Source organism: Periophthalmus magnuspinnatus, chromosome 1 (genome assembly GCF_009829125.3).
Source record: "Periophthalmus magnuspinnatus isolate fPerMag1 chromosome 1, fPerMag1.2.pri, whole genome shotgun sequence".
NCBI classification, from domain to species: domain Eukaryota; kingdom Metazoa; phylum Chordata; class Actinopteri; order Gobiiformes; family Gobiidae; genus Periophthalmus; species Periophthalmus magnuspinnatus.
This window is the reverse complement of record NC_047126.1, coordinates 6,871,614-6,886,161: the sequence shown is the minus strand read 5'-3', so window position 1 is coordinate 6,886,161 and position 14,548 is coordinate 6,871,614. Positions and strand designations below refer to the sequence as shown.

Below are 14,548 nucleotides of genomic sequence, written 5' to 3'. Positions count from 1 at the left end.
TAGGGCAGAGACAGTGTCAGGGGCACCTTGGTGTGAGACCATCTACCACAACCATGTCACAGTCCGTTATCTTTACTATATCAGGACTATACTGCACACGCTTTATCACTGTGTCATGTGAGGGCATACAATCACAAGTCATGGACCCAACCCTAATGACTCTGTTAAATCCATCAGTGTGAATGAGTCAATATTAGCCATGTTTTTGATGGTTTCTTTGGTGGTGCAGGTGTTTACTGTGGTGTGTGTGCACAGTCATCCAAAGCAAACTCATTGTGTTGACTCTGACTGAGGAGTGTGTGTGGGGTAACATTAGACTGGGCCAGGGGAAAGTGAAGCAGTGCTAGTGTTTGTACAAAAGCTCCAGGGTATGTTATGGATCTGTCAGGAAGCTTCTATATTGTGCTTTCTTTCATTCATGTTTGAGAAAGTCTGTCTTTCTCTTGACCTTCACCTGAATCTGTGACGTGCCTTTGCCTTAAAGTGGAACTTAACACTAAATCCACTTTTTTCTACTACTAAACTGTGTATGTAGTGTTTTAATAGCATTATCTACTTAGTCATTTTTTGTCAACTTTAGTGAAAACTAGGTAAAATTGCACCTTTCTGGTAAAAAAGGACACAGGACTGCCCTGATTATGGTCAAGTGTTTCTGATAACAAACACCTACTTGCAGGGGCGGAGTTTGGAGTGTAGATACCCCCCTTCCCCCACTCTCTGCTTTAGTCCCCAGGTACTGTCCAGTTTATCAGCTCTGTTTGAAATGTGGTTATGGGTGTTTAGTAGGTGTAAGTGTTTAGTTCCACTTAAATATTTGAAAAGGAAAAATACTTTTACTTTACTATGTTTACTTACTTTAGCATGTGGAGCACAGTCAGCGGGCATGCAAAGAATAGTGTATGGTTTCTGTTGACATCTGCTGAAATGGGACACTAAATAAGTTTTGCTTGTGTTGTCAGCTGCTCGGAGTTTTCTCCCAGATTTGAGCTGAAGTGTACTCTTAGCCTTGAATCCAGACTGGTTCTCTCTCTATACTCTCTACATAAAGACTCTCAATCTGGTCACATGCTCCTCTGTATCTCAGGCCAAACTTTCGGTCAGGTTTGTTTATTTTAGTGAAAGACAGAGGAGCTCATTGGTCATCTATCATTTTAAAGAAACTCTAATTTCTAGGGCTGTAGTCCTTTAGCCGTTTAGTTGATTAATTGGTCGATGGATTTAATTGACCAAAACTTGTATTAGTCAACTTATCATTTTATTTAGATTATAAGGATATATGTGGGACAACAGTAGGAAGAAGATTTCTGGACAGGACTGAAAAACATCACACATTTCTGCAGAATCAATGGGTGAAGCACTAAATTGAATCTGAGGTGAGGGTTTTTTTAGGTGAGCTGTAGTCGACTAAAGTCCTTGTAAGTATTTATGTTATGTTTTCCCATGTACGCATATGGGAGGTTTTGGGGGTGTGGCACTGTCTTTGGCCTGAGCTGTCAGTTCACGCAAGAGTGTCTGTCATTTACTTCACTTGTTCAAAAATATGTTAATGGAATGTGAGTAAAAGTTATTACAAAAAAGAATGGATCAACAGTAAGCAGCCATTCTTGTTCTGTGAATGTGCCGTGTGTGTCCTTGATTGGCTTCTCTACCTGTCAATCTCCCATCTGAAAGGAGATAAAAACTTTAAAGGTCTTTAAAAAGTATTAGTGAAGCGTGTATTCTTGGCTTCTTTGTACTTCCCTGTGCTGCGTCCTGTTTTATATCATTTGACTCCTGTATTCTTTGATTGATTGATCGTGATTAATTTGGGCTATAATTTGTTCCTTGTGGCTGAACTTCTCAGGGTACTCCACACTGTACTCGTCCTCCCGCAGGTGTACAACATATGCTACGTCACCCATTGACTTCAAGGTGACACAGCATATTTAGAATAACAGAAAAGGTTGATATAATATATTGATTATCGGAGGTGGGTGGTACTCAATTACATTCACAATATGGACTTTCTGAAGAAACTGTGCTTTCCAAAGTAGTTTTCTGACACTACACTTTAACTTCTATTTGACTAATATTTAGTTCAATACTCTTACGCGAGTAAAGCTGATTGGTCTGTTTTTAAACAGACCAATCAGTGGAAGTATCAGTTTGTCTCGCCTTGTCCCATACTCTGTTACGCTTGTGTATGCTGTATGCTTTCTGCGAGTGTCTGTGAAAACCAGGGATTTTCTTAATTGCCCTTAATTCTGAATTTCCATAAAGGGGCATGTTTATTAACAATTTGCATAAAACTTTCTAATGTTGGACACAATGTATCATGCTTCCCTGAGGTTTATTACCAACTGTAGATCTATGACCCATCACTGTGACTTGTACTTAAGAGTAGAATGGCCCTCTCTGACCACTAGAAGGCAGGGGCATTGGTACACTTTTATTTACAAAGCCATACTTGGATTGCTGCCACCTTATATTTGTACTTTGATCACAAGGAAAAATAGTGGCTCTTACTCCTTGCGATCAAATGATCAGTTCCTTTTGCCCGCACAGAGCTGGGGAAGAAAGCCTTTGTTCACTCTGCACCTTTTACTTGGAACTTGCTGCAGAAAGACTGGAAACTGACTGAACTGTTGTCCTTAAATGTTTTCAAAACTAAACTCAAAGCCTTACAGACTGCCTTGATTATGTGCAACTGTTTTTCATGATTTATGCAATTTTAACATTGTTTGTTTGTATGTACTTGTTTTGAAATGTGCTGCCTCTTGGCCAGGACTCCCTTGAAAAAGGTTTTTAATCTCAATGGGACCTTCCTGGTTAAATAAAGGTTAAATAAAAAAAAAAGGTCTTATTTTATAGTGACAAACTTTTTACGTTTAGAGCTTTTAACCATGTTACAGTTGTTTCCTTCTCATTGGCCCTCTGAAGTTGTATTTAAAGTGACTCATGCATGTTTGAGTGATCTTTATTCTCCTGTATTCAAGATTTAATTGATTCAATCTATCTGCAGATTAAAGTGCAGTATTCTGTCATCTTTACAGGACTGTGATCCTGCTGCTCTTTTGAGTGAGGCTCATTTTTATGTTTAACAATAGTTCTTTAAAGTGTCCTGGCCCGCCCCAGTCTTGGCTCCTCGTGTGAATGTAAGCACTCACTGCTTTGTCTACGGCTGACTCGAGTAGGTGCAGAGTTTCTGCTGTTCTCAAAGCATTCTTTTCACTCATGCATCTATTGTTTGCCATCTGTGAAACACTGAACCAAAGGTCATTTATGCCTGTATGGAGCCACACCCTCATGCCGGTCAGTCTACACTCAGGGAGCCTGTGGACCATGGGACTAAAATAAGATGTGGATGATTAATCAAAGATGGTGTTGTATTGGTTTCAATGACCTGTGTTCAGATGGTGCATCATGACAAGTTTTTAAAATTCTTGCTCAGTGTTGCCCGCCATGTAATGACAGAAACATGCACTGCATGATCAGTTTTAAACAATCAGCGTGATGACAGCTGGAGCAGCGCTAGTGCAGGTATAGAGTGGGGTTAGGCTAAATCTTACAAAGCCAACTTAACTTTCGGTGCCATGAGGATTTGAAAATTCGAAAAAGTTGTGAAAATACTATAAATAAATAGTAGTGATGGAGGAACAAGTGATGGATGTGCCTGAGTTAGTGATGTGGAAGTGGGTGACTAAGGTAGTGATGGAAGTGACTAAGGTAGGTAGTGATGGAGGAGCACGTGGCTGGAGTTGGTGACTGAGGTAGTAATGGAAGTGATTCATGTAGTGAAGTAGGAGCAGATGACTGAGTTAGTGATGTAGGTGACTGAGGTAGTGATGGCGGAGCAGGTGACTGAGGTAGTGATGGAGGTGACTGAGGTAGTGATGGAGGTGACTGAGGTAGTGATGGAGGTGACTGAGGTAGTGATGGAGGAGGAGGTGACTGAGGTAGTGATGGAGGAGAAGGTGACTGAGGTAGTGATGAAGGTGACTGAGGTAGTGATGGAGGAGCGGGTGACCGAGGTAGAGATAGAGGAGCGGGTAACTGAGGTAGTGATGGAGGTGACTGAGGTAGTGATGGAGGTGACTGAGGTAGTGATGGAGGTGACTGAGGTAGTTATGGAGGTGACTGAGGTAGTGATGGAGGAGCAGGTGACTGAGGTAGTGATGCAGGTAACTGAGGTAGTGATGGAGGAGAAGGTGACTGAGGTAGTGATGGCGGAGCAGGTGACTGAGGTAGTGATGGCGGAGCAGGTGACTGAGGTAGTGATGGAGGTGACTGAGGTAGTGATGGAGGTGACTGAGGTAGTGATGGAGGTGACTGAGGTAGTGATGGAGGTGACTGAGGTAGTGATGGAGGTGACTGAGGTAGTGATGGAGGAGCGGGTGAGTGAGGTAGAGATAGAGGAGCGGGTAACTGTGATAGTGATGGAGGTGACTGAGGTAGTGATGGAGGAGCAGGTGACTGAGGTAGTGATGCAGGTGACTGAGGTAGTGATGCAGGTGACTGAGGTAGTGATGCAGGTGACTGAGGTAGTGATGGAGGTGACTGAGGTAGTGATGGAGGAGAAGGTGACTCAGATACTGATGCAGGTGACTGAGGTAGTGATGGCGGAGCAGGTGACTGAGGTAGTGATGGAGGTGACTGAGGTAGTGATGGAGGAGCAGGTGACTGAGGTAGTGATGCAGGTGACTGAGGTAGTGATGCAGGAGCGGGTAACTGAGGTAGTGATGGAGGTGACTGAGGTAGTGATGGAGGTGACTGAGGTAGTGATGGAGGTGACTGAGATAGTGATGCAGGAGCGGGTAACTGAGGTAGTGATGGAGGTGACTGAGGTAGTGATGGAGGTGACTGAGGTAGTGATGGAGGTGACTGAGGTAGTGATGCAGGTGACTGAGGTATTGATGCAGGTGACTGAGGTAGTGATGCAGGTGACTGAGGTAGTGATGGAGGAGCGGGTGACTGAGGTAGTGATGGAGGTGACTGAGGTAGTGATGGAGGTGACTGAGGTAGTGATGGAGGTGACTGAGGTAGTGATGGAGGAGCGGGTGACTGAGGTAGTGATGGAGGTGCGGGTGACTGAGGTAGTGATGGAGGTGACTGAGGTAGTGATGGAGGTGACTGAGGTAGTGATGGAGGTGACTGAGGTAGTCATGGAGGTGACTGAGGTAGTGATGGAGGTGACTGAGGTAGTGATGGAGGAGCGGGTGACTGAGGTAGTGATGCAGGTGACTGAGGTAGTGATGGAGGTGACTGAGGTAGTGATGCAGGAGCGGGTGACTGAGGTAGTGATGGAGGTGACTGAGGTAGTGATGGAGGTGACTGAGGTAGTGATGGAGGTGACTGAGGTAGTGATGGAGGAGCGGGTGACTGAGGCGACTTGGTTGTTTCATTCATAAAGTTAAGTCATTTGCATCTGTCCTTATTTTCACTGTACTTAAACTATCCCCCATACTCCAGGAATCACAGAATCCATTCTCTTAGCCATATAAACAGATATATCTTTATGGTTTGTAGCAAAATGGCCATCTCCACACATCTCATACCTAATGAAAGCCATTGTTAAACATTTGGTTTGAAACATGAAAGTAGATCTGTCCTCTACCTCCTGTTGGACCTGTCTGTTAGCGAAGGACACATTCTCTAACAGACAGATGACACCGGACATAGAATGAGTGATAACAGTGAACGGGAGGTTTTTATGTAACTAATGTGTCAAATGTTAGTTGTTAAATATGCCATGCAACTTTACCTGTTTTGCATTTACTCTATTACAGGTATCTTTATCGGATAAATAAATGACTTGCATTCTTACTCCCAGCAGATCTAACCTGTAACTTTGTTTGATGGCCTCACCTGCTGTGAAATAGTGGAAATAGTTTAATACCATACTGTGGACATGAGCAACTCCTAAACCTTGCACCAGAAAAACTGCATAGTGCAGCTTTAAGTTGGGGTTGATAGTGGAATATATAAGATGCTGCAAAGTCACATGGTGAATTACAGAACATGTACAAATGTACCTCTAAATGTTCTAAATTTAACATTTTACACCTGTGGTAGGCAACGTTGGGCTTGGGGGGCCAAATGTGGCCGCCCTGCAAATAACTCTGCTCCCTCTGGCTAAGTGTGAGCTGCACACAACGGGGATCAAAACCTGCTACTGAAAATATTAACAAAATTTTCCATTAACGGCTTAATGGCTTATAACTTCAACCCACCACCAAAAAACCTGCCCACCCAAGTTCTAATGTTTTTTCCTCATAATGATGCAACAATAAATAATTCTAAATGACTGTAAAATGTTCACAATACAGCATAGCTTGTCTGATCAGATTAGACTTGTGAGCTTAATGTTTGTGTTGGCTTGATGTTTTGTGATCTATGATAACAAGATGTGTCCCTCCACAGCTCTGGCCCATGAGAGCAGTCACATGACCCACCGTCACATGATGAGATCACATGGCCTGTTCCTTCTACTCTACGTCCTGCTGCTATGTTGGGGTACGACACACACACACACAAACGCGCGCGCACACACACACACACACACACACAAACGCACACACACATGCACACATACATATACACACCATAGTAATTTCATACATATTTTATGCACAAAAATATACCTGTGCATTGTCCAATTTTGGTAAGCTTACAAAATTAAATATTTGTGACGTAACAGCATTATAGACATCAATAGAGAAAAAACACCTTACTGCTAACTCGTATCTTAAAGGCACTGTACCTGATTTTTACTCTCTTAAAAATGGGAAAAAAATTGTCATTTTAAAAGATTTGCACTGGTCCAAAGTTATTTCTCACTTACCTTATGTAGTATCCTAATTAGTCCCTACAATGAGTTTATAAAGACTTTTCGCAGTGTCAGACCAGTGCAGACTTTTCCTGTGATCATATATCTGTACTGGGGCAGGACATATTGTGCTCAAATACAAAAACGGGTTCTGGCCCTTTAAGAATAATGTACGTAGCCTTGTGTCTCACTCATGTGACTGTATCTCTCCATCTCTCCACAGGGACTTCAGAATCTCTGAGGTAAGACTACTATTGTGACTGTAACAAAAGAAAAGCATAGTTAAACACAGTGTGCTCTGAGTGGTCTTCTCATCACCTGTTTTGTCTCTGTTTCTGAGCAGTCATGGATCCTGCCCGACTGGAGTAACCTGTGCACAGGTGAGCTGCCCATCACTGCTCCAGGGTGAGACATGACTGCAACCACAGGGAGCAAGCATTGTCATATTTTTCTTGACTAAAACAAAATCAAAAGAAAAAAATTAAATCATCATAATTTTGTCAATTTATGAAAACAAAACAAAAAAAGGAAGTCTCTACTTTACCTGTTTATTCAATTCCCAGAGCCTCAAATCAGACCAGACGTAAACGCTGCATCTCCAGCGTCCTTGTACTAATCACATCACCATCATCATTAAAATAAAATAAATATAATTTTCTGGTTAACTACATGTCTTATGGATTTGGTTGATTACATTATCATGACTAAATATAATTTAAGACTAAAGACTCTTAAAGTCTTAAAAAGATGCCTAATGGCATCTGCTACAGATGCCATTAGGCCTGTAGGCAACTAAAGACATTCTTGGTCGACTAAACATGTGCTGCTGAGCGAGTATTCGACTAAAAGGGCCATGGTAAAAATTTTCAAAGCTATTTGGCATCTCTATGTATCTGACCAAACTGTTGCGGTGGAAAAATTACAACTCTTGATGAAAAGGCAACCATTTGTGAACCCTGGTGACTCATGAAATACAAAAAAATGTATTTTTGTTAGAGCAGACATGGACAAGGCCCAGACCTCCCCTGGACACAGACTGGTGGCCTTCCACTGCCCCAAGTCTCTCTGAGTCTCTCTCCTAGAACATCTCTCCCCCTGGTTCCCTAGTCCCCTCCCGAGCATCTGAGCTCTGAATATTTATACCAGAAAGCTACCTACATACATTTCAGGGCAGAGTGACTTTTGTTTCACACCCATGAGATAATTAAATTTTACAGCTGAGGACAGATAAGACAACAAAAGCTTTTTTGGAGGAATCGAACAGAACGTTCACACATGTTAATGTCTAGCCTGGGTCTCTGCATTTGCACAAAGACGTATGAAAAGAATAATTTTTTAATTTTTTTAACATGAATATACTTAAATTTCCATCGCAATTCGCTCACAAAACTACTCCTGCACAAGTTTATCCAAAAACTACTATTTATGCAGAAAAAGATACCAGGAAACAATATAGCCAAACATGTGAATCATGAGTTTATTTCTACATATAAATACCAACAATACCAAATCTTTGGCTGACGTCTCCTTTCTGCTGTTGCCCCATATGAACCCTTATAATCTAAAGAAAATAATTAAACCACTAATACAAATTTTGGTAGACTGAGACATAAAACATGTTTAATGTCTCAGTCATGTTTTAGAAAACTTCAGCAAGATTCGTTCATGTCAAAATAGGTGAAGATATATTGATCATATCTAAAATTATAGCTTTTTACAGTTTAATGAAAATCTTAATATGATCTGTTTTTATAACCTGTTTGGAAAAGAAAAATAATTGTTCCATGCTAACAGGTGTGGTCTTTAGATGTTTTCTTTTGATGAACTTTTGCCAGCATTACTTAGCTGGGAGAGGCTCGGTGCCCTCTGACCCACAGGTGCTTCAGCATCCACAACAAGACCAGCTGCTTTTATACTAAACAAAATGTGAAGAGTCAAAGCATTAGATCTCAAGAGCTCTGGAGCAATGATACTTCAGCAGTGCTACTGATAGAGTATAGTTTTTTTTTTTTCAAATGTACACAATTTAAATATGTTATGGGTTATGATGTAGAAATGCAACGCTGTCGTATCATTAGTATCAAAACAAACTGTAAGGTACTGTACATGTGCAATTCTCAGCCCTAAACTAAGCTGTACTTTGTAGTATGGCTAATGCTTATCCTTACTGACATATCTGAAGTTTTTTTTACACCATAACCTAAGTTGCTGTTTACTTAAATAAAAACGTTCTGAGTGCTTTACATATTATTTGTTTACCACATAGCTGAAATGCTACCACTCCTACTCTGCCATAATGTTTTACTTGAGTGACACTTTAGTCACATTTGACAGGTTAGACTACTCATTTCACTAAAACATAGTCATTATATTTAAGATTTTCCAAAAAAGGTACTCCCAACTCAGTGCTACTTCCTGTATTTTGGTACTTTTCTTCTTAACTCTTCTTTCCACAAACGGACACTTACCTGAAGTAAAACAATGATAAATATTGACCACAGGTACTATTCCACCAAACCAAATCTGAATGATAAAAACATGAAAACCTGTCATATGCGCTTTAACTTCTACTTGATCTGCTGTTGCTGTTTCAGATGGACCCAGCGGAGCGCTTCCTTCAGTGTGTGGGGCTGCCCTCTACGGACACTGGGTCTGACCACCTCAACAGGCTGCACTCTATCATGGAGGCTCTCATGGACATCTACACCTTCATGGTACTCACACTCAAGTGACTCACTCTACAGGGGATTTTTATGGGCAGATGGTGTGGTCGTGGTGGTAGAATAGTTACTCGTATCAAGGGGTCCCATATTATTGGACAGATCATTTGGCCCCGTCCACTTTTGCTGTAAATGCAACTAAACTTCTCATTCTTTGTGGTGGCACTTCCGGTTAAGCAGGAATCCCATTCATTTCAGTCGAGAATTTGGTAAAGGTTTTGCTGCTAAAATCTGATATAAAGTAGGTTCATTTGTGCAAACCGTTCTATGTTCATGTGAGCAACAACACAACACTTCTCCAATTCTCTGGAGGCTTTAAAACACCTCTGTAGTCCCTATAAAACTTATTTGCTGTCAAGATCGGCAGCCTCATGCAAAATAATACAAACCAAATGACAATTGCGGCGCCCACAGCAACTTCCGGCATAAGATGAATATCGCCGGGTTTCAGATGACGTCACAACATTGTATATGCCTATAATATCTAATGAAGATGAGGACAGGAAAATGTCTATTGTTGTTAAGCAGAAGTTTGTTGTTCTAGCAAGATCAAGTTGTTTTTTTTATCATATCTCAATATGGATATATGCCTCCATCTGAATATGAAAATCATCCCTAGAATTGTCTGAAACAGTAGGCAGAGTATTAACCTGAAGATATGGGTTTACTATGTGTGTACTAATTTGCGTGTGAATGGGTGAATGGTCCCTTGGTGAAAGCTTTTCAAGTGCCCAACATGGATAGAAAAGGGCTATTGGAAACAAAACCATGAGGTCACATTCAATGTATGCAAGTCAGTAACGTTACAAATATTACAATAGAATATACAATGGAAAAATGAGAAGTCTTGATTCACTTTGATTTAAAATTGCTACCAGTCTTAACTCATTGATATTATTTCACAGATGTCTTTGTTGTTTAAATGTATGCTGTTTTTAAATCTAATATGTTTATATATTTAAATGTATATGGTTATCGTGCATGCATATGTTCATCATGCTGTTAAAACATCTATAATCCTGTTTAAAGAGCGGGTATTACATATGTATGGGGTATTAACTGCTAACACATACATATTTAGATCAACATGTTACCTTTTACTGCTTTGAAAATGAAATATTCACCAAAAACAATTAGGCCTGTCACGATAGACAATCCCACTGACACAATAATTCAAAACCAGATTTAAACCACAAAAGCTCTTATAAATCTACAATATTGTTCAACCTTCTACGACTTAAGTCGCATTGCAAAAAATAACCAAAATTTTTCCAGTAATACAGTACAAAGAAAAAGTACACACGTTCCTGCTCAGCTTGCTCTCTGTGCTAAGTTACTCCCCAGATTCAGGTTTAGTGTTCCTTCTTAGAAAGGAATGCTGCTGTGATGCCCTGTTCATTTCCTTGAAGGGTGCACATTTCACAATCTAGATACAGTGTTGTCATAATGTCAATACAGAGAGTATTGGTTTATCACTCTAGATTTACTGGTTTGAAAGACATATCCGAACTTAAGAGAAGGCTCAATGTCCAACCTTATCTTTATAAATATTGAAGCTCCCATATTGTGCTGTTTTAATGTTATAATTTTGTTTCCTCATCACAAACAAACCTGGAGTTGTGTTTTGTTTCATTCACTCATGTTTAACACACAAACCCTGCATATTTTAGTTCTTCTCTCAAACAAAAAACACTCCAAAGCTCAAAACGCTCTGTTCCACCTTGTGAGGCCATGTGGTAATACAGGAAGCTCCATATACCTTCACTAGAATCATTTAGTGTCAGTTTTGAAATTGCCAATCTCTATAGTACTAAAAGTAAAAGGTAGCTTGAAAACTACTACTATGTGACATCACAAGGTGGAACAGAGCATTTTGAGCTTTGGAAATGTAGACAGGTTAATAATAGGATTACTCAAACATGTAAATGAAACAAGACACAACTCCGGATATGTTTTTGAGGAAGTAACAGCATTCTAACATGTCTTAAACCTCACAACACCAACTCTGTGTGATCTAGGATGTATAACCATAAACTAACATTTGCAATTCAATCGTTAAACAGCAAATTCCATTATAAAATTGTGACTTGTCCTCCAGCTCTATTGACATTTTAGAAAGGTGTGACGTATGTGAGCCCAACCTATTCCATACCTAAATTCAAATCATCCATCAAAAACTGATATATGACCCTTTGTGAGTCTCTCCGGATATAGTTAATACAAAGGTTAGATTAAAAGGACCTTCAGAGATTTACAGGAAAATGGCAACCATTCTATTTGCTTGTTAACTGGTCTCAGTGGATTTAAGTAGGCTTGGCTTCTCTGCTGAACAAACAACATGTAATATATAACCTAGTGTGATTACATAAACGTACAGTTTCTTTTTAAATGGAAAATAAAAAGGCACTGTCCCAGATTTTATTGTCTTAAAAATGTAAAAAAAAACAAAAAAAAAAACAGAACCAGCTAATTTTAAAGAAGACCAATTGTGCTTGTATCTGGTCTATAGTTATAATCTATAACACCTGTGGTTAAATTTTGGCACATTTTACATCACAATATTTATCTAAAACTACTTAATAAAAGAAACAAGACTGCTAACTTCTGCATTAGAAAACTGTGGTGCCCAATGGGAGCTGATGTCACCATTTAAGTTATCATAACAAAGAGCTGTGTAGCTGTCGGCACCAGCAATGGATAGCTGCAGATCACACTAGCAAGTTGGGGCTTCTTTTCCCATTTGTGCCAAAATGACTACATGACGCTGCTGAATCCTACCCATATTATACCATTAAGAAAATAAGATTGGAGACTGAAGTAAGTGCAGAGCAGTGGGTGTGAACCGGTGCTGGTGATAAAGGGAGTTGATAGGCAAAATGGCCACTTGAAAATAAGCAATTAAAGATTTGGAAAGATTTGTGCATGTTTGAACAATAAGTCCATTTTGCAGTATAGGTCTGCTTTAAAAGGTTCAGAGTTATTCCTCAGTTTCTGTATGCATTTCGAGCATTCAATACGAGTTTTTAAATAAACCAGAGGTCTAAATTTTAAATGATCCACAACAGAAAAAAACACACACAGAAAATGCATTCACTTTTTGTGCCCTTTCTATTTAAACAAAACACAAACAATAAAGAACAAGAATATGTCAATACAGTATCTCCTTGTTGAAAAATGTCATATGGAGCTGAACAGTGACCACCCGCTCTGGAAGTCAATTTTCTATTCAATGACTTTTCAAAAAATGTAAATATGAGGAGTTCAAAAGCATTGCGGAGGCTAACCAGCTACATAGCGATTGACCTGTTATGAAATTGAATATGGAATTATTTTGTTTTTATTGTAGTCTCATTTTGAACAGTTTTTGGTTGCCATTTGAAGATTTTTAATCAAGCCCCCCTGGTGTTGCCCCTGGTTAGCTGTCTTTGGAGATGAAGGAAAAAACATCTCTTCTTTGACAACCAAAACGACTAAAAGAAAAGGCAAAGATGTCACCCATCGACGTGACAGGGGTGCACTTTGAACTGTTTGAACCCAAGGACCCTCAGAGCCATAGCAGTTAGCGTTACCATGATGGCAAAATTCTAACATACGAATCACACACTTCCTAATTCTCAGACAATTCACAAAAAATATCCAAACTTATGATCCACAAATGTTATACCATATCATTATTTATTTCTGGTCTGTCCTCCAGCTCCAGCTCACTTTTAAACAACTTTAGGGATTTTAAAATGTCGTGACGTCACATGAACACAGCCCATTGTCTCCCCAGCGCACCAGTGTGAGGGGAGTGCCCGTGCTGAGCCTGCAGGGGGAGCTGGAGATGAGCCTGATGCATGAGCCTCTGCAGAATGAGGCGTTGGTGAACATGTGGCTGGAGGTGAAGATGAAACCTCTGCTCCAGTCTGTGTCCAAGCAGCTGCTGTCCTGTCTGAGCACCAAGAACTTCAGCTGCTCCACCTACCAACTCATGTAAGCACACACACCTCCTCATTCATGTAAACACACACACTCACACCAAGTCCACTATATCCAAACAACTGCCATCTTGCCAGAGCTCCAAGAACTTTAGCTGCTCCACCTACCAACTCATGCAAGCACTCACACTCACACAAAGTCATGTACGAATACTAGCACCTACCAACACACGCATATGTTGAGTTTCCATTCTTCTTGGTGAGATTAACCCTAACCAATTTAAAGGAAGCAGTTCCCCATGATGTGAGTGTGTGTACAGATTTCAGTCCCCACAATTTTATAAATACCTAAACTAAATTAGCCCATATCTTCACATTAAACCATGTTGTTGATATTGAAACAGCTTAATAAACAGTTTTGATTTACCTTTTAGTCCCCACAAAGCAAAATGTCCCTTTGAACTAACAGTAATATTGCCATAGAGACAAGTCAGTAGTGGACCAAAGTTACTCAGCGCACCTTTTGTCTGAATTTCTGTAACAAATTTTGGAAATCTTGAGATATTTCTTGTGTTTCTCTTATTTATTGTTGTCTTACGTCTTTTTATTGAAGCCAGTACGTGGTAATAACTCTTTTAAATCTGTGTTGTCCAGGGTGCAGGAGATGAGTGAGTACTTCTCCGACATGGACCCAATGCGACAGAGGTGGATCTATGACTTCTTCCTGTACCCCTTCCTCTCCCGGGACGGCGTGGCAGGTGCGGCCCTGTCATACGTTTAAATAAGTGCTGTTTGAATGACATCTGCTGACATGCATGTGATGATTTCAGGCTGTGTGGAGCCGCAGCAGAACAGCATAGACTGGCTCATGAAGAACTTTGGTGCGTTTAAGGCCATGGCCCGAATAAAGGACTTCTCCACACTCAACATGTACTTCAGTGGAGTAAGTGTGTTAGATTCTCCAATGTCCTGAAAGTCCACACCTTAATGAGATTATTTAAAATTTGATAGATACTGGGCAGTGACTGGAGAGTGAGGGGAAGGAGGAGCAGGGTCTGGAGGACGAAAGGGGAGAGTGAGAGAGGAGGGGCGCGGTGTAGACA

The 14,548-nt window shown here is 40.4% G+C and overlaps 1 protein-coding gene across 1 annotated transcript in view; it reads left to right on the top strand.

The window, feature by feature from the left end:
• Positions 1-14,548, top strand: part of LOC117371607 (uncharacterized) — a 57,463-nt gene that overhangs the window by 2,916 nt on the left and 39,999 nt on the right. The window contains exons 2-8 of the mRNA XM_033967339.2: positions 6,400-6,492; positions 7,029-7,047; positions 7,149-7,185; positions 9,400-9,519; positions 13,301-13,500; positions 14,100-14,203; positions 14,276-14,388. Coding sequence (XP_033823230.1) covers positions 6,423-6,492; positions 7,029-7,047; positions 7,149-7,185; positions 9,400-9,519; positions 13,301-13,500; positions 14,100-14,203; positions 14,276-14,388 — 663 coding nt within the window. The 5' untranslated portion in view covers positions 6,400-6,422. The remainder of the gene's footprint in view (positions 1-6,399; positions 6,493-7,028; positions 7,048-7,148; positions 7,186-9,399; positions 9,520-13,300; positions 13,501-14,099; positions 14,204-14,275; positions 14,389-14,548) is intronic.